Genomic DNA, 19,758 nt, shown 5'->3' on the forward strand with positions numbered 1-19,758 from the left:
TATATATCAGTTTATGTTTTATCAATTAAAGCTTAAAGAAACTGTACACGGCTGTATGACTGTCGCTCTGACAGGAAGGCCTTTTCCCACAAATGACCACAAATGATGCTATTTTATATTTCACTTATTAATGACGGTCTGCATCCCTCAGCTAGCTGTTAGACTGTACCTCATCCCAGTGCAATATATCAAGAACGGAGCAGCAAAAATATTTCAATGTGTTGTATAATGTGGCACCTGGTTCGATGGTATTGTGGCAAAGAAAGAAAAAAAAATGTTGCAGCTAATCGCTGAGTGTATGTTTTGTAATTTTAACACAAAGGCACTTTTTATGCAAAGTATTTTGATATTTTTGTAACCGCGGTTGTTTCTGTTGATGACTTCTTCTATAACTGTTCTGCAAAGCCTGTTATTGCAGTCACGTTTCTATTAAGAAGAAGACAAGTCACCCTAAGCATTTAAATTAAACTGATCATATCTGACTGATTTCACTGTTTTGACAAAGCAGATTTATTCTAATTTCTGTTAGCTCTGTGACTTATTGTTTTGTCTGTCAATAAAAAAGTGTTCTAGTCTGGCCTTGGTGTGTTTGGATGATTGTGCAGAATAAAGAAATAAAGGGGGGCAGGTCTGTGAGTGGAAGTAAGTTGGGGAAAAGAGGGGTGATAGATCATTAATCTGACAGCTTTAACTGGAGCGGAATCGAGCCCTTCCCGCGCTGGATGACTCCCTGCAAACAGCTGCAAACATTCTCTCTCTCAAACGCGCTTTAATGCCTCGGACACGACAGAGCCTCTCTGAAACGGGAAAAGGATGAAGATGAGCTCAATCAAATGTTTTTTTTTAAACTTATTTTTGTGTGAAATACTTTGGTTTATTAACACTCCGAGGATGTGATGGGCAGCGACATCAGTAAAAACAGGAAGGTGAGTAAATCTGAGCTCAGACGCAGATTGTTTACATGTTGATACGCGCTGTGCACGTGAGCTACGATGTTAAATACCTAATATACGAGATTGCAACAATGACATGATGTGATAGTTAGTGTTTTGGATACGTAGCGTTTTTTGTGAAGAATTCATAGTAAAATTGCATTTCAGTAACTTACTTAAAATGTACAAAATCAGTCAGTGAAGTATAAATGAAGTCCGTGTCGTGGCGTGTTTTAAATACACTGGGCTTATTTAGAGACCAGTTCTTGACTCCTTACTTTAGAGATGCTTGGACTGGTCTTGTGGTCTACAGTCAGTGCTCTTAAGATCTGTCCTCCGTGAATCACAGTGAGATCTCGGCAAAAATAGAATTATCGATTAGTTGCTGCTAAGTGTGCAGTGACCTTCTGATCAGCAGCATGAGGGTCATTACATCTCTGTGCAGCGCTGATAGACAAAAGTAGCTGATCAAGTCTGTGTTTGACCAGCATTATTCAAAAATAGATTTGTTAGTCTTAAGACTTCCATTTGCAAGGCTCAATGGTCATTTATGGACAGATAAGATGTTTAAATGATATATTTCTAAATGTGTATATAGTGTAAAACAAGAAAATGCACGTCAAGCCTTATTTATTTCAAAATCTGATTTAATTCAGTTTAAACTTCTTAGTAAATCTTTGTGGGGAAAAAATTGCAGACATGAAATGATAATTACACAGTAATTAATAATGACTATAATTACTGAGGCAACGATGACTCATCTTATGAAATCATCCCTATAAGCAGTGATGAAAGAAGTACTCACATCATTTACTTAAGTAAAAATACAATGTAAATGCTCTCAATTATAAATAAAAGATCTGCATTTAAAATCTGTAAAATTATGTGAAAATACAGTTTAAACAGCAAATTGTGCTTGTTATCGAAAGATAAAATGATCATTATGAAGCACAATACCCCTGTCAGTTTTATATTATTTTTAATTATGTGATTACTCTTGATGCAGTAACATGTAAACAGTATTTTGATATTGTAGCTGATTAATTGTAGCCACTTTATGCACTGTTAAGTAGTTTAATCTATAAAAAATCATCATATTTTACATGATCATTGCGGGATTTGTATTTCATTTTTGCAAAGTATCCAGTGACTACAGCTATCAAATATATGTAGTGAAGTAAAAGTACAATAATCCCTCTGAAATGTAGTTGAGTATAAATAAGAAAAAGCATAAAATGAAAATACTTGTTCCTCAAAATTGTACCTAAAGTTCAGTACTTGAGTACATGTATGTAGTTAAACTCCACCACTGATAATAAGCCATTTTAATCATCTTATTACCCACTCAATATAGAGAGAGGGAGCAACTGCTCAGCGTCGATTCAGTCATGGACTCCTCTCAAACATGGGGGTCCACATCGCTCACAGGCTCGGACACTCGGCTGTATTTTCTCAGCCCGATGGACCGGACAGCAGACTGTCCATCCCCAAGCTCCTGTTGCCCCCAGAGGACAGCGCTGAGACATCAGACACAGAGAAAAAGACTCCTGCTCTCATTTCTGTCTTTTTGCCTGAGTTCCCACACCGAACATTTCCTGGACAAGAGCATTTCCAGGTATTCTGCACCACAACTTAAGAATGTTCAAATCTTTGAAGCAGATGTTGCAGAAAAGCAGTGGGAATAACTGTACCTCTGTGCTCACAGATCCTGGGTTTCATAGCCAAAGGGTCATTTGGACCCATCGTGAAAGTCAAGGATGTTTTAAAAGAGAAGATTTACGCTGTAAAGGTTAGTTCAGCTGTTAAAAAAACAGATTTGTATATGAACATACAATAAATTTGTGTAATAATTTTCATTGTGGTTTAGGTCTTACCAAAGTCAGAGATCTTGAAGCGTGGAGCGCTGGAGCAGTCAAAAGAGGAAGTCATCATTCAGGTATATCACATATATATCACATATATATCATAATGTTCTCAGTGGGTAGACGTACTGATACTTTACTGTTCTTACACTTACAGTACATGTTCTACTCATCAAAACATCTCCGTAAAAGAAGAAAAGCTTCTCTGAGTACAAGTCAGAAGGTGTATCACTGTTAAAAGTGATATTTTCTTTGCAGTTATAAAAGGACAAAGGGTCCTTAGCTGTCTTCTTCTTCACGACTGATCTTTTACTGCAAAGTTTGTGCTGACAAACTCTGGACTCTGCAGTAAACATGACTTCAAATATAGTGAAGCACAAAAATTATTATCTGGATGCAGGATTTTTAAGGGCTACAATCAAATTCCCAACAACCAGCACAGTGAAATTCCTCATTCTCCTCACTCTTTTATATGATATTATTTGAAATAAAGGGAACATCTCTGTCCATCTCTCACTATTATATTCACTGTCACTCTATGTGTGTGTGTATGTGTGTGTCTGTGTGTGTCAACTGTTGCATTGCAGCGGCAGCTCAAACACCCATATATCCACAATCTGCAGGAGTGCTGGCAGACAAAGCGCCATCTCTTCATTAGTGAGTTTATAAACAGAGGCACAGTTTGAACCTCTCTCCCCTTCCACTACCTTTATCCTTTTTATGTTTGAGTAGTTTTGTCCCTTTTGGTCCTATAGTGATATACTGTAGATTAGGCTGTGTCTGATCACAAATCTCAGTACTGGATATTGAAGAGGTACACTGCCATCTAATGAGAGTGCCGGGTAAAGCTCACATCCTCAGTCCAGTGTGGCTACAGCTGCTGTGCTGCCTGCATGAGTTTGCTACCGATCATCATTGTATCCATTTATTAAATAAAGATTATCAAGGTTTACAGTACAAAGAGATTTCCTAAAATCAGGAAATCAGAAGCCTGTGTAGTTTTCACTTGACTCAGCCTTATTTCTTACTTTTCACACGGTGCAACAGTGTGATGAGTAAACCCTTTTTTATCCTCTTCCTTCTTAGTGGATTCCTCATTTCTAGTACATTTCAGAAAATGCTGGCTTGCAATAACTCGATGTGCTTCTACATACTGTCTGTGGTCACTTTCAAAGATATGAAAGTATGTGTTTGTGTCTCATCCTCTGCAGTGTGTGACTACTGCGACACTGGAGACTTGTACACTTACTGGTTACTGAAAGGCCAGTTTGGGGAAGATGAGGTTCGGCTCTTTGCTGCAGAGCTGGGCAGCGCGCTGGGTCAGTGTCAAACAGACATTCACCATATAGAGCGCTTTTACTGTATGCACTGACTTGTGTTGATGCACAAATCATAGATTTTAAACATCTTCTTGCTTTCTATCTTATTGTTTGTTATTTCTAGGGTTTCTGCATGACTTAGGGATCATGCATAGAGATGTAAAGGTACAAATTTTATATGTGACATACTTATCCTGATATAACATTTTAATCTTTGTGTATTTCTAACTTTTTATGATACTAATCTTACTGACTTTTCAGATGGAGAACATCCTTTTGAGTGACAAGGGTAATCCTATTTTTTCTACTACTTCTGTCAAGTAAAAATGACCCTTTGGAGCAACAGTGACGTCTTCAATCAAATAATAAATCATGCGAAAATACTACAAATAGTACTCTATATAGGCTTTCATCACTCTCCGCTTGTGTTTTATCATGACTCAGGTCACCCTCGTTTGTCTGATTTTGGACTGTCACGTCGGTTGACACGTGGAGGAAGAGCGTTTACAATATGTGGGACAATCCAATACATGGGTGAGATGTTTTATGTTAATTCTCATAAATGAAACACTAATTTCTTTTTATTATTATATATATTATTATAATTAGTGGCTGGTTCAGGTACAGTGCAGTATATGTCACCTCACTGTTTGTGTATTTTTCTGTGATTGTTTTGAAGCTCTGTCTTTATTTATGACCGCATCAACATCGGAGCCCCACCTGCGTTTTGCTCCCATTAGATTCAGTTGACCCAGTTATGAACATATTGCACCTGCGATGTACTTTGCATGCCACCGCTTTGGGTTCTTGGACAAAGGCTTTTCCCTGCAAAACATATATATTATTTTGCTTCCACATGCTGCAATTTTTGATGCATGTCTTTGTGATTTTCCCTTTTTATTTTCTGAGTTATGTTGATGAATCTAACCCCATGTTAACTGTGTTTTTGTCCTTTTACCCCTGTTTTTTTCTGAGCAGCTCCTGAAGTGTTAAGTGGGGGTCCATACAACCATGCTGCTGACTGGTGGTCTCTTGGCATTATGTTGTTCTCACTGGTGACAGGGGAGGTGAGGACACCTCAAGTAACTGCATATTTATCAGCTCTACACTTGTTCGTCACGACTGTCTGAGCATTTCTTTGTGTATTTAGTTCCCAGTACCTGCAGAGCCAGACCACAGCACCATGTTGAGCAAAGTCAGACAATTTCCCTACATCCTGCCCCAGACCTTCAGCTCTGCTCTGATCTTACTACTCACCGAGGTCAGTAAATCCAATTCTGTTTTCTCTCATTAAGATGCTGTGATCCCTCTGAATGAAACATTTTTATCTGTTTCACTCTCTCTTAAATGACTCAGCTGCTGTGCAAGAATCCAGTGAACCGCCTTCGTAACCTGGACTGTTATAAAATGCAAGCCTTCTTCCGCGGCACTTCATTTGACTCTCAGATCCTCCAAAAGATGCCTGTTGGATTCATCCTTGAGCTCAGGACCCATCCCGATTGGACAGCCAAAGCGACGAGAGGCCTTTCACTTGAATATTTTGATAACTTTGACTGTGATAAAATCCTTCATTCTCCCACAACTCCCTCTGAGCTGTCTCCTACTCTGGCCACCATGGACCTGAACTAAGCTGCAAAGCAGATGTATAAAGCATATACAGGACTTTTTTTTTTTTGAGCCTGAATACAGAAACTCTCAGAAAATGTCTCTAATGCACATGTTACCTCTTGGACTTTATTTTTTTATTTTTGGAGTGTGTGAAAATTCCCCTTTCCTCTGTAAGTATCTGTAAATATTGACAGATGTGTTATCTACTGTCGTCCTATAGCCAACTTTTGCACACATACTTCTCCTTTTCTATTGCTGTCAGTATATAATAAAGCAACTTTGTTGGATTCTTATTTGTGGTTTTGTACAATATTGGAATTCTATTAAATAACCCCAAAAATGAGATGGCTCACTTAAAGGGGAATATCTTTAGATTTTGAAATGAAACATTTTGGAAGAAAACGTTTTGTACTCCTTGGTGCATGTGTGTAAGGTTTATGAGCTCTTTAATTTCCCTCTCTCATATGAATTATTATTATTTGGGGTCCAAGCACCAATGGTGACTTTTCCTCTAGCGCCACCAACAGGTCAAATATTTCACTTATCTAATGAAGTATCTCAGCACACAGACATTCATAGTTCTCAGTATCCTACTGAGTGGGGACCCCTTGACTTTTCCTCTAGAACCACCATGAGGTTGACGTTTATGGTTAGGAGTGAAAAGTCTCAACAACTGTTGGATGGTTTGCCATGAAATTTGGCACATTATGACCCCCTCAGATTGAATTATCCTTTTAGTAAAAGAGCCAGGCTCTACGATTGCAGTCGCAGAGAAGGAAGAAGCCAGAAGGCAGGGGAGGTGAGAGCTGTTGAGGGGCAGCCTGCATCTGTGATTGGAGACCCGGGCCCCAGGGAGCCTGGAGCATGGAGCATACAGCTGACACTGCTGCAGTGGACATGGATAGCGCAAGGCTGAGCTGCATTTTGGAAGGTGGGGTGGAGGAGGAGTGGGGCAGTTGGCAATCAGCCCCAAGAGGTCAAATGCTCTCTTGCTCTTACTGGCCAGTTCCTGTGGATGGAGAGAGGCCTCTGCCTTTGCACACTGTGCTGGTTTCAGTTAACTGTGCAGGGCTGTTTGCCTCCTGCCCACAGTTTGCTTACAAACTGGCATCTTATGCAGCAGTTTTTCTACACAGGCCCTCTCAGGGTCTGTCAATATAAATGTTCAACACAGCTGAACTTTGTTCAGACTCTCAGAACTTTATTTAAAATGTGTGGATGCCAAAGTTTACAGAGATACCTAATGTGCCTGGCTGAGCCACAGTGAAATGTATATAAAATGATGGTCTGGAAAATAAAAATAAATGCTGCTTTTGGATTTGAATACTGATCAACATATGTGTGATAATGCTTCGATGAAGTGCTGAAATAAGCAAAGAATATGTGACGTTGTTGTACAGAGTGGAAAAATTATTTTGTGACTTTAAGAGTAATATCTGTGTTCAAGGGGTTAAAGAAACAATGTTCAATGTACTATTTACATGTTTTCCTGTTTGGTTGATACACTAAAGAGATTTGTACTGCAAGTTCTTCTGTAATTGGTCACCTCAGACGTCATGAGTGCAGAGGTGCTATGAGTCAAAGGAACAAGTTATTGTGAGTGTGTTAATTCCCAGCTGACTGAACAATGTGGTCATCACTGTGGGAGACTGTTTCAATTTGGTTTGATGATTGAATGGAACAGATGAACCAGATCTGGTGTTTATTGAGCTTCAGAGGCTAGCCTTCATTAATCATGCTCTGCACGCTAACTGATCTGGAACTCGTCTGTTTCATCTGATTCATGTCTGAACTCACACAACAAACTCTGTCTGCATACCACTCAGATATCTCAGATATCAGTGTCTAAGTAGGTCATAACCCATCTAAAAACCAAGTGAGGGGGGACAAATTCACTGTTTTTTTGAGACACCCCAATGCTTGAGTGGCAGGGATTGGTGAGAATGAAAAATAAGGGGGGAGACAGAGGGATAATACCTCAGCTTTTCTTTCCAGCTCACCAGAGTGTACACAAACACTCTCCATGCACGCCTATTCAACGAAAATATAAGAACAGGCCATATACTGGATACATCCTGCACATTCCTGGGTACACAGCAGGACTTGATTATTTTCCCTCAGAGTTGATGGATGGATGGCTCTGCATTGGCTGAAGCTCTTTCTACTAAGTTTCACTGCAAACAAACATGACACAACAAACATGGCTGCAGAGGGATTTGTTGCTATGCAGGAGAGAGAATTCACCACCAACGTGTTTGATGACTACCTAAAGCATATATGAGTGTACCTTAGGTCTACCTCAGCACACTGCCAAGTACATATAATATTTCTGCACATTGAAAGACAGACTTTACAACATTTTGGGAACCTTCCCAACATATTTACAGCTAGCTAATTACTTATAGAGTCAGTAAATGTACAGAACTGGCACTGAAACTTAACAAACTGCACAGCAACAGGAAAAGAGTAAAACAGAAATACAACACACAGGCTTAAGAAAGAGCAAATTACTACATAATCCCATGGCACAGACTTTCCCAGTGACACATGACACTGAGGAATTTCATGAATTAATTTATTTTCATTTTCACTGAGTTAGTGCCAAAAAATTGTGCTTATGCGAAAAAATACATAACTTATAATGAATTGAAACTGAGCAAACTCTGCTGAGGAAGACTGTGAGATGCATGTGAAGCCATGGAACAAGAAAGTAAGTGGACCTCCAGTCAAGTTTTTTTTTCTTTGTCAAACTATGTCATAACAATCTCACCTGATCTCATGGTCCACTCAGTAGCTGTTCTGGAGCTTTCAGTCGTATTACATGAGTTTCCTCAGCAAATGGAAGTGTAGATGTTCAAATTTCCACTTTTTCTAAGCATTTTAAGTATTTTTCATCCATGTTGTCTGAGACTGAAAGTTCGTTCTTTTGATTGACAAAACAATTCCAGCACAATGTCCACTCAAGAATGAGCATTCAATCTCAAAGTCAGTTAAAAGTTAGATGTACAAGTTGGTTTGCATTGAAATGGATTGGAAATGTGCAATAAAGTGTAGTCTGCATGACAACTTCTCTCTTTCTGCATATGTTTTCTGAGAAAGGTTCTATGTAGTTTCTCAATAGATGATGGATAAGAGTAAGAATGCACATTAAGGCCTTTTCTGCCTTCAAGTTGAGTGGATTATCTTGCTCTAAATGGCTTTTGTCAACGATCATGACAATGGCAACTGAATATACACAGACTCTAATGTCAGCGGTCTATTTTAAATGTCTTTTTAGGATCAGTGACGATGGAGCTGCTCTATCGTAGCATGCATGTTGTACCTGGATACAATATGGCCAACTTTCTGCCTTGGCTTGACCTATTTAGAGGAGCTCACAAACCCATTGAGGACAACCTTAATAGGACAGAAAATTGAGGACCAGATAAAGTATCATCATTAAATGTTTTTAATTAGGTAACAGAGAGAGAGAGAGAAAAAAAAAACGAGTGTCCCAGTGGAAGCAGCCACATATAATTGCTGTTCTTCTTGAAGTCGTGTGTCTATTTAAAACTGTATCTCTTGAATGGGAGTGCACCGGCTCCTCCTCCTGTTGCCTCATGACATTGGATTCCCTCTCAGGCCCTTGTCTTAGACAGGTCCAACATGTCTGTGTTGTGGCTGTATAGTGGCAGGCAGTCCAGTGACCCATATCTCATTTCAGAGGCACACTGACCCACAATAGAGAAGAGAGTAATCCCCTGAAATACCAGTGAGCTTTCCCATTAAGTCTAAACCAAATAGGAAGATTACATAATGAGAAAACATGCAGTTTCCTCCTGAACATAGCTCATACTGCAGTGACAAACAAATTACAACTGAATCCACAAGATTGAAATGATTCCATTTAGCTCACACACAAGCAACATCCTTTACTTCCTTTATTATACAAATATACATCTTCTTATACACTCTATGAAATAATCAGCTGCTATATTTGCATAATTTCAACCAGAATCCAGCGTAACATGTGCATGAAACATGGAGAGGGAAAAAAACAATCCTTTTTCAAAATGAGAATGATTTAGCTGACCTCATTTTTGGTCTAATTTGGGCCAAATTACCATGTTCATTTACATTGACTGGAACCTGGAAATGATTTCTATTTCTGAAATGTTCCAATAAGTTCTTTACAGTTTAAAGCTTGCAAAAGAAGCCACTGAGTGCGTGAATTGCTCTGGGACTAAAACACCCCTGTGAATTCGAGTGTGAAGGCCAAATTATCAGGAGAATTAAAAACTTTCCTCGAGGGACATTTTAACTAATTAAAATAAAAATAGCACGCCATGGGGTAAGGTTAAACACTTAAATTAGGTTGCTATAGGAGTAGAGGGTTCTGACAAAATAATTCATTTATTATTTCATAATCAGCCTGAATATGGAGTGGGACCCAAAAGTCATAACTTGGCAGAGTTAAAATACACTACATACAGCTAAAAGTTGCCAATTAGGCTTATCTAAGTGACACTGCAAATTTAAAAGTTGATTCTTGAGTCAGTTATTGCAAAGTGGCAGGAGAAATGTAAAAGTGGCCATATCAGCATTAAAATCAAGCAGCTACATGACAAAAATACATATATCTATATTTAAATAGAACAATGATTCATCAAAAAAATCTCCTAATTTATATGGGGCAAGATGGGCGTACAAGCCCCGCCTAGAGGTGTTGGCTCATGAGGTGTGACACACTTGAGCTGGATACAAACTAGGACTGACAGAGAGCCTCCGTCAGTGTTCATCACATCAGAGGAGAAGACGCGTTTGATTTCACTTTCTGTCAGGTAAGAACTTCTACTGTTTTTATTTGCGTTGGGGTTATAAAACTGACTTTAATAGGTAAACCTGTACAATTTTTTAAAAAGTCGTTAACTGTTAACTTGCAGCTTTTAGGACATTGATGTGAACAGAACTGCAATTATTATTATAATTAGGAGTATTCATGAATATTACAATTATTATGAAATACTTAAAGTGATATTATGGACTTCATATTTGATCTAATGTAGGACTCTTTACTCGCTCCAACTCTACATCCTCACTTAACAATCTACGCCATAAAAAATGTTTTGTTAATTTCAGTATCCAGGCTGGAGTTTTGACATTTTAGTGTCGCTGCTCTATTATTAATACTTTTTGTTTATTGCCCAATTATCTACAATCTCAAGTAAATTCAATCAGTCTATCTTTACTTTTCATTATTAAACAATCCTTTGTTCAGAGCTTTCTGGTTGGCCTGCTTACCAAAACACTTCAATGGAGTTCCATGTTTTGAGAACTGCATCTGTAGAATTTCAGCCACTCGGCATTACCCTTTTGACACTCTATACGTCCTCAATCACTGTTACGCCTTCAACTAACCTACTCACTTTGAAAAAGAAAAAAAGAACTTCACATCTTAACAAAAGTCATGGATTTGTAATGGTCACATCTTCTACTAAAGGCTTTAGGACAGCCAGTCTTTCAGGATGACGCACCAGTTCCCTACACTCTCTGAGGCCCAGAAGAAGGAACTACATGAGATTGCCCTACGCATAGTTTCTCCAGGGAAGGGCATCCTGGCAGCAGATGAGTCTGTGGGTCTGTAAAGAGCACACTTTATTTCCTTTTTTTTTTTACTGTGGATGTACAGTCAATCTGCAGGCTTTCTGACATTGACACATAAAAATGAGCAAGCTTCAAAGTATGGATATTAACATGCACATCGCATACAATATGTTAATTGTAGGCAGCATGGCGAAGCGGCTGGCCCAGGTTGGAGTAGAGAACACGGAGGAGAACCGCAGACAGTACCGGCAGATCCTCTTCAGTGCAGACGAACGCATCAACAGCTGCATTGGAGGAGTCATCTTCTTCCATGAGACACTGTACCAGCACTCTGATAATGGCGTACTCTTTGTCAAAATGATCAGAGACAGGGGCATCCTTGTCGGTGTCAAGGTGTGGCACTTTAGGACCAAATAATATATATATGGAATTAACTAACTAATAATTAGTTCTTTCTATAGCATGTTTGTCACCTCTCTTTGCTGTATTTTTCAGGTTGATAAGGGAGTTGTCCCCCTGGCAGGAACTTGTGGAGAAACCACCACACAGGGTTAAGTTTACTGCTGATATTGTATGTATGTCACACATACAGACACAAATTGCAAGACGCTTTATTGATCATTTTCTTTCAAACCTCCTCCATAGGTCTGGATGGCTTGGCGGAGCGCTGTGCACAGTATAAAAAGGATGGAGCAGTCTTTGCAAAGTGGCGCTGTGTGCTGAAGATCAGTGACACCAATCCATCTAAACTGGCTATTACAGAAAATGCAAATGTTCTGGCACGTTACTCCAGTATCTGTCAGCAGGTCAGGACTCAATATTACATAGAGTAATAGCTGTGTGATGTGATATATCAGTACCAATCTGTTGACTTCTTCTTCCTCCTTACAGCATGGCATTGTGCCCATCATAGAGCCGGAGATTTTGCCTGATGGAGATCATGATCTGAAACGCTGCCAGTACGTCACTGAGAAGGTGGGTTGCTTACTTCTTACGTGTATGTGTGTGTGTGTGTTTATGTGACATCATTACATCATTGTCATTTGAGGGAGACACAAAAGAAGAGAAAACAAATTTGGTAAAACAACATGTGGATTTCAGATCCTAGCTGCAGTGTACAAGGCCATGTCCGACCACCACGTATACCTAGAAGGCACCCTGCTCAAACCTAACATGGTGACTCCTGGGCACAGCTGCCCCACCAAGTATAGCCCTGAGGAAGTTGCTATGGCAACTGTCACTGCCTTGCGCCGTACTGTTCCTCCAGCGGTCACAGGTGAGCCAAAGGCCGTCATGTCTGAAGAAGATTTTACACACAAATCTGCAGAAACAACATGAAGGTAAAATGATATTTTCTGCTCCCTACAGGAGTGGCTTTTCTCTCAGGCGGTCAGAGCGAAGAAGAGGCTTCTGTCCACCTCAATGCCATCAACAACTGCCCTCTGGCTAAACCCTGGATCCTAACGTTCTCCTTTGGCCGAGCCCTGCAGGCATCTGCCCTAAGAGCCTGGAGAGGACATAAAGAGAACGAGAAAGTCGCCACTGAGCAGTTCATCAAGAGAGCGGAGGCACGTTCATCTTATTTTCTGCAAAGGAATCAAGTGATGTGAAATTGTACTTAAACACGGAGGTTTGTTTCTTATGTTGTGTGTGTTTGTTGTTTCTGCTCACAGGTCAACAGTCTGGCATGTCAGGGGAAGTATACTGGTGGTGACAACTACGGCGAGACCGGCGTCTATGGTTCCTGTCATGCATACTGAAGAGCAGGAGAAGCCACGTTTCAATTAGCACCGTCGTATTCCATTATCATAACATTACATATTACAGAGGAAATAGTGTAGATCCTTAGGTTAGTCTTAGGTTATTTCAGAATATTGACATTCATGATGATCGTACATGAAAACAAGTGACGGCGTATTTTCTTGCCTTGACAAATGAGGACAATCAGAACATGACCTTGGGTATTTCTAATGCATGTATTAAATGACAGATGTTTGCTTGTGCCGTCACTAAAGCGTTAAAATCGTACATTCAATATTTAGTTCCACAAAAATGACCTTGCCACATGCTGAAAGGAAATTAAACTTTGACTGCTTGTATCATTGCAAAGTTAATTAAATAGTGGGAATAAATGATTATCAGATCTAAGTGGTACAATTCCCTAACTGTTATGGGGAAGTGTCTACAAGTTTTGCAAAGCTTCTCTGTGTGAATGACTGTGTGGATTTGTGTGCTGTAGTTTAGTTTTATTACTAATTTAGCAGTGACCAGTTAGAAGTATTGCACAAGAATTAGCTTAAAGCTTATTTGCATCTGCAGTCCCTGAGCAGAGAGTACAATCAGCACATCACTAAAATATGACATAGTGCGTTTTTACATGTGTTTTCATTCATAATAGTCTGATAAACAACGTCCAAATGTGAGCTTTCAAACAATAAAACAGTGTTCAGGTAAAGTCTTGTGTGGATATTTTGTTTTATGTTTTAAAGGTTTATATTATATCACTGTCCTAACAGCTCTATATGCAAACCAGAAGTGAATCACATCTTGTATTTGATACAAAAAACATACAATTTGACTTAACTTACACTTCTGTATATGCTGCCCCTAACACACTAAATGTAACTGTTAGTAATCACATGTTTTTCTCATATATCTGAGGATGTGGTGATGAGAGAATATGAGAATATGAGTCTCTCATGAGTCGAGACATTTCAATTTCGTCAAACTGGACTTTTCTTATCCTCTTTGTTTCTCCTTCAAATTTCAGTATTTCATCACTCTTTACTTGGCTTGTTTCTCCCAATGACATTCATGATATTCTTAAGATATTCTACTGTTCTTGCCAAATATTAGCCTACGTGACACTTCTCGTGCAGTGATCCACAATCAGTTTGCTATGAATGATATATCTTGGACAATTATTGTGATGAAAATGACAAAGTTTAGGTCTATATAAACTCTGCAGCAGGAGGAGTCTAATTGGACAATTTCAATAAACTGATTAATGTTAGTTTGAAACTTGAATATACTACACAGCAGTCTAGGCTGTATATAACTATAAATGCAGCACCTTTAGATACAGTGCTATATGCATCATGTACAGTATTTTTGTTGTCCTTGCATCTCCTACAGGGAGTTATCCATTTGATATTTACCTGTTCTGTCTCTGACTGACCTTATAACCTGTAACTGAGGTTAATGTTAATATTTATGGATTAAAAAATGCAGTATATTTGAAAAGAATGAAATGTAGTTCTGTTGAATGGATTTCCTTCACACCCCTTCATCATAAACTTGCTGAATTAAGACATTAATTCACAATGAAAGGCATAAACAGTCTGTATTTCATGAGCGTGGTCAAAATATGTAATTAAATATTGTATCCAGGCTTCATGTTAAGAACTATAGGTCTATATATAGGTATATAGGTATATAGGTCTATATAGGTACATATTTTGCTTGGAGTCAAAGTAAATATTAGCTTGATAGAGGCATGTGGTGATGAAACATTCCAAGTGTTTTATTGTACATTCCCCCACTTTTTTACTCTATGACATAAAGACATACAATTCTTCATGTTACATCGACATGGAAAACAAAAATGATATATTTCCAGTAATAGGGGTGAGTTAATGTAAAATCTGTCCAGGGACTAAAGATGAAAAGTGGCCTTTTGGCACACTTATAGCAATGTCTGTCTGTCTTAAAACAACAGTTGGGTACCCAAATGAACATTGAAATAGGTTTTTCATGCTGTAATCATTCCTCCTGGTCATACTGGCCATTAGAAGATCTCTTCATCATGCAAAAATTGTGAGCCTATCCTTTAATACAATTCATACATATTTATGTTTTTGTTTTCATTGCTTGAAATTTACACTTAATTGCCAGTTTATTACACCAGTAGTAGATCAAACAAATAGTAAATCTAGTACAACAATCCTGCAAGAAATCCTGCCCTCGTTAAAGTTGTGATGTTCAGTTTTTGTTGAAACTGAGGTAAAGAGGTGCTGGTTGTTGAAAGTGAAAGCAGCACAATTTATTGCGCTACTTTCTACCGAGAAATTGACAGAATTGAAAAATCATGAATTTACCCTTTAACTGCACTGCCCATGATAATAAACAAATGAATACATAAATAAATAATATCTAGGTGGACCTTTATCATTACACAGTTACATGTTGTTACATTGTAAATGATAATGAAAAGCTTGATTATCTCTACACCTGGTCAATTGGTGGACTATTTTGTTAAGCGGATGCGTCAGTTATAGCTGCAGTGTTTCCGGTATTCATGAACGCGTCGGTGAAGGAGCGCGGTTCCTGAAGAAAAAACAGGAGCAGTGTGAGCGAGCGCTGTGTCGAGAAGATTGTTCACATTGAAGAAAAAATAACCTACAGATTGCAACTTAAAAAAGCGCGCGTTTTTTTTTATTTATTACTCTCTACTTTCTGTTCGACGATTTGCAAGCTCTTTGATTTCAGTCTCTGTTCGGCGCAGGCAGCCGTTGAGGAATCTTGCAAACAACAAACCGTTAGCGTAAGTCGCGAGCCAACCGTTAGCAGCGATGTCGGGTGTTGTGCGGGGGCCTGCTGGGAACAACGACTGCCGGATTTACGTCGGAAATCTTCCCCCTGATATCCGCACAAAAGACGTGGAAGACGTGTTCTATAAATACGGAACGATTCGAGATATCGACCTGAAAAACAGGAGAGGAGGGCCGCCTTTCGCCTTTATTGAATTCGAGGACCCCAGGTGAGGAGCTGTCGTTAGCTTAGCCACAGGGTAGCTAGTAGGCCGCAGCAGCCCCATTGTGTGTGTGTGTGTGTGTGTGTATATATATGGCTAACACACTGACGGGCTCAGACTATTTCCTGGACCCCGCACACCACCTAACAAAACGTGGTGTGTGTGTTTGTACTCTCTGCCAGTTTCGGTTGTGTCATTACAGTACCTGAGACCTTTGCACTTGTTTTGCACAGCTTGTTTTGTTTGCTTTGCTCAGTGTTTTCGTCCGTGCAGTTAATACACAGAGACACTGCTTTTGTTTCTGGCTTCAAGACAAGTCCAGTCAATACACTATTACATCCAATTGTGCAATATTATCTGGCGTCAGTGTTTTTTTTTCTGTAACGACTGCAAACGCAATTGCAGTGCATACATTTCTCAGCCTTTTTAAAGCAATTAAAAGCGAAACCATTGTAGTTGCGTGACGTACACAAAGCGGATTAGCAAACATAAAGCAGATAACGCTAGCTGCTAACATGGCTGACTGACTGTGTCCTTTGCTATGCGTTTTTCCTGCATGTGAATGAACCTCGCTTTCTACTATGTGTTAATGTTGAACCCGCTGCGTTTTGTTGACAGGGACGCTGATGATGCAGTCTATGGACGTGATGGTTATGACTACGACGGCTACAGACTGCGTGTGGAGTTTCCTCGGAGCGGTAGGGGCTCCAGAGGCGGTTTCGGCGGGATCGGCGGTGCTCCCAGAGGCAGATATGGGCCTCCATCCAGGCGATCCGAGTACAGGGTGATTGTGTCAGGTAAGCAAACCAATTCACCTGGACATCCTACAAGGAAGTGATTATCAGAGGTTAGCCCTCGGACTGTTGGCTGGAGTATTGCGTTACTTGTAATGAACTTCTTTTTCCACTACAATGTTGGATGTAAATTCAGTTTAGTTTACACACAAGAAACTCCAGTTTGTTAATTGTGCTCTCTACTGCTCAGTTATCAGAAAAGTGAGCCAGAGTTAATTTAGAAGGCCAATTTTAATTTGCTGTTGCTGACCAGGTAAAAAGAAAACAACATATCTTGCAAAAGCCGTATATACAACATAAAAGACACCTACAAAATAGTATAGTACACATTCACCAATAAACAATGCCACAGCATAACACATCTAATTGCCTATAATCTATAAAACATAGTTAAATAAAAGAAACACACAAAATTAACAAAATATTTGACTGAAAGCAAAACCCTGTTTTTTGGATTGTAGGGCTGCAACGATTATTTTCATTATCAATTTAATCTGTGGATTAGTTTTGCGAATTATTGATTAGTTGTTGGGTGAAAAATGTCTATCACGGTTTCCCAAAGCCCAAGATGCAACCTGCTATCACAGAGAATTAAAGAAACCAGAAAATATTTACATTACATAGCTGGAACCAGAGCGTTTTAGCATTTCTTTAAATCAGTTGATCAGTTAATCAACTAGTCGCGGCAGCTCTACTGTGTTTTTACATGTCCCGACAATAAAATGAAGCTCTTGTATCACCAAATCTTGCACTGTTTGGGAATACAGATTTGTCTTGTACTTGTAACAGACATTGAAGATTCTGCACATAAACAAAGCTGGAAAGCTCCCCATGTATCGGCTAACATCATGTCTATCCTGTGTTTCAGGGCTCCCTCAGAGTGGAAGCTGGCAGGACCTGAAGGACCACATGCGTGAAGCAGGCGACGTGTGCTACGCCGACGTTTTCAGAGATGGAACCGGCGTTGTAGAGTTTGTGCGCAAAGAAGACATGACCTATGCCGTTCGAAAGCTGGACAACACCAAATTCCGCTCACATGAGGTATGTGTACTGATTTGGTTCTTTGTCATGGATAGGGTTTCTTTGCTGTGCGGAGGTGAGTACTTGCTACATGTTTGAAGCACACCTGGCCCTCATTTCCATCTATGGTTTTTCCACCATAGGAAGGAATATTGTCTTTTCAATGTCAAGTTCTCTTGTGTCTGCCAGGGAGAGACTGCTTACATTCGTGTGAAATTAGACGGTCCTCGCAGCCCGAGTTACGGAAGATCACGCTCCCGCAGCCGTGGCAGCCGGAGCAGGAGCCGCAGTCGCAGCGCCAGCCGCAGCCGAAGCAATTCCCGTGGCCGTGGCAGAGGATCGCCCCGCTACTCACCTCGTCACAGCCGCTCTCGCTCCCGTTCCTAAAACTTTCTACCACCGATGTTTTGCCCTTTTGATGTATACCCTACTGTTTTTACCTCCTTATGAGTTTCTCCAGATGTCAGCTGTTGATTTTTAATTTTTGCATTTCATGTCCCGATGTCCTTGTGGATGATCTTGGTATGTAGGTGTACTTCCTCCCCCTTTTCACCCCTTTCCCCTCCCTCTCCAGCTGCTTTGTCCTTGTGTTTTTTCCCTTTCTCCCCTTCTTTTCTGTCTTCTCAATTTTTGCAACATTAGAAATTGTGCTGTGTTGAACTTCAAAAACGTTGAGTTGTAAAGCGGCACTCAATGTTTTTGCAAGTATTGAAAATTGAGTTTTGTTTTTTAAAAATAGCCTCTCTCATTGGATATCTGGGGTGGGCTGTTTGGACGGGGAGCCCAATGCTTAACTGTATTTTACCCTTGTGTCTTCCTTTAGACATCTGAAGAGAAGGATTAAAGTGATTTGGAATAAAACCATTGTGGAGCACATTTCATTTGTATGGTCAGGATAGGACATCTAAATGAGGAGCAATCAGGTCGAGGCAATGGTACGCTTCATATTCCATAAATTGAACGTTTTGATAGGTTGCTATATCATGCATGTCATACTTTAACAAAGCCATATGTGCTGTACTTTGTTATATATATATATATAAAATTTTTAACATGCTACTCTGGCCTGTGACAGAAAAAGCAGTCCTAGATCAAGTGTTGTGATGTAAGTGTAACATCTTTGCTGTCAAATGTAAAAATCTGAATTGCTACTTTGTTGCAAAAGCGTCCCACTTTTAACTTAAATGTCCTCTTTGGTAAAAAAAAAAAAATGTTTAACTTCAGGGAGTGATAGATTTTGTGCTCAGTGGCATTTTTTTTTCTTGATCTGACATAAGTGCTCAAAATGGAAAATTAGGCCCAAAATCTTGACATTTTATTCTAACGGTCTGCCTCTGATTTTCTTCCTGGTATTTCAAGGTTTTGATTGGAGGAGTGGCTCAGTGGATCCCAATCCTTGGAGCTGGATGAGTGGATCGATTAGGGAAGGGATAGGCAAGGATGGATGCTCGGAACGGGATCAGATTTCCAGGATTCAAATGAGTTGATTTCAGAACTAATTAACGGGAGTCCCAGAGCAACTTTTTTGATTAGCCCCCCCTGCCTATCTTTTAAAGTTTTTCAGTGATAAAGGCTTTATTTTACAAGAAAACGAAAACTGAGGACCAGGAAGTTGGATCAAAGGATGGAATCGTAGATGCCTGGTATGAAGGAATTGAAATTTGGGGAGGTTGGGAGGGGGTTTTATTTGGGAGTAGTTTGTATCTTTTATTTTGCTTAATCTTTTTTTTTTCTCTTAGCATTTTCAATAAAACACTTTCAAACACGGACACTTTAGTGTGTTTCTTATTTGAACGATAATCCAAATATGAATTCATGACTATTATGCAAGTGTAAATCATATTTAGTTTTTCTTTAATATTTTAGTAGTTGTACACCACAACTATG

General features: G+C 39.5%; 3 protein-coding genes across 4 annotated transcripts; all 3 read left to right on the forward strand.

The window, feature by feature from the left end:
* Window positions 1–700: 700 nt before the first annotated feature.
* rskra (ribosomal protein S6 kinase related a) lies at window positions 701–6,113 on the forward strand. Its single transcript, XM_067595083.1, has 12 exons — window positions 701–926; window positions 2,287–2,547; window positions 2,638–2,721; window positions 2,800–2,868; window positions 3,382–3,451; window positions 4,006–4,113; window positions 4,238–4,278; window positions 4,375–4,402; window positions 4,558–4,647; window positions 5,092–5,180; window positions 5,264–5,374; window positions 5,470–6,113. Exons 1-12 carry the CDS (start codon window positions 897–899, stop codon window positions 5,740–5,742), a joined length of 1,254 nt encoding a protein of 417 aa, XP_067451184.1. The 5' UTR covers window positions 701–896; the 3' UTR covers window positions 5,743–6,113.
* Window positions 6,114–10,876: 4,763 nt separating this feature from the next.
* Window positions 10,877–13,720, forward strand: aldoca (aldolase C, fructose-bisphosphate, a). Its single transcript, XM_067595806.1, has 8 exons — window positions 10,877–11,337; window positions 11,486–11,697; window positions 11,800–11,854; window positions 11,950–12,110; window positions 12,196–12,279; window positions 12,406–12,580; window positions 12,673–12,872; window positions 12,978–13,720. The coding sequence occupies exons 1-8, from the start codon at window positions 11,226–11,228 to the stop codon at window positions 13,062–13,064; spliced, it is 1,086 nt and encodes a 361-aa protein (XP_067451907.1). The 5' UTR covers window positions 10,877–11,225; the 3' UTR covers window positions 13,065–13,720.
* Window positions 13,721–15,592: 1,872 nt separating this feature from the next.
* srsf1a (serine and arginine rich splicing factor 1a) lies at window positions 15,593–19,640 on the forward strand. 2 transcript variants are annotated; one of them, XM_067595085.1, is made up of 6 exons: window positions 15,593–16,063; window positions 16,676–16,854; window positions 17,720–17,892; window positions 18,061–18,393; window positions 18,695–18,806; window positions 19,231–19,640. In XM_067595085.1, exons 1-4 carry the CDS (start codon window positions 15,876–15,878, stop codon window positions 18,256–18,258), a joined length of 738 nt encoding a protein of 245 aa, XP_067451186.1. In that variant the 5' UTR covers window positions 15,593–15,875; the 3' UTR covers window positions 18,259–18,393; window positions 18,695–18,806; window positions 19,231–19,640. The 2 variants fall into 2 exon arrangements, with proteins under 2 accessions (XP_067451186.1, XP_067451185.1); XM_067595084.1 differs by having other exon boundaries at window positions 18,061–18,806.
* The last annotated feature ends 118 nt before the right edge of the window (window positions 19,641–19,758 follow it).

This window comes from Thunnus thynnus, chromosome 7, assembly GCF_963924715.1.
Source record: "Thunnus thynnus chromosome 7, fThuThy2.1, whole genome shotgun sequence".
NCBI classification, from domain to species: Eukaryota; Metazoa; Chordata; class Actinopteri; order Scombriformes; family Scombridae; genus Thunnus; species Thunnus thynnus.

Excerpts from the sequence above, each read along its gene's own strand:
- rskra (XM_067595083.1), top strand. The coding sequence starts at position 897 with ATGGGCAGCGACATCAGTAAAAACAGGAAG. Across the intron at positions 4,279-4,374 it reads TCATGCATAGAGATGTAAAG|ATGGAGAACATCCTTTTGAG; the intron begins GTACAAATTTTA and ends CTGACTTTTCAG. Across the intron at positions 5,181-5,263 it reads TCTCACTGGTGACAGGGGAG|TTCCCAGTACCTGCAGAGCC; the intron begins GTGAGGACACCT and ends TTGTGTATTTAG.
- aldoca (XM_067595806.1), top strand. The coding sequence starts at position 11,226 with ATGACGCACCAGTTCCCTACACTCTCTGAGGCCCAGAAGAAGGAACTA. Across the intron at positions 11,698-11,799 it reads GCATCCTTGTCGGTGTCAAG|GTTGATAAGGGAGTTGTCCC; the intron begins GTGTGGCACTTT and ends TGTATTTTTCAG. Across the intron at positions 12,280-12,405 it reads GCCAGTACGTCACTGAGAAG|ATCCTAGCTGCAGTGTACAA; the intron begins GTGGGTTGCTTA and ends TGTGGATTTCAG.
- srsf1a (XM_067595084.1), top strand. The coding sequence starts at position 15,876 with ATGTCGGGTGTTGTGCGGGGGCCTGCTGGGAACAACGACTGCCGGATT. Across the intron at positions 16,855-17,719 it reads GTACAGGGTGATTGTGTCAG|GGCTCCCTCAGAGTGGAAGC; the intron begins GTAAGCAAACCA and ends CCTGTGTTTCAG. Across the intron at positions 17,893-18,060 it reads CCAAATTCCGCTCACATGAG|GGAGAGACTGCTTACATTCG; the intron begins GTATGTGTACTG and ends TGTGTCTGCCAG.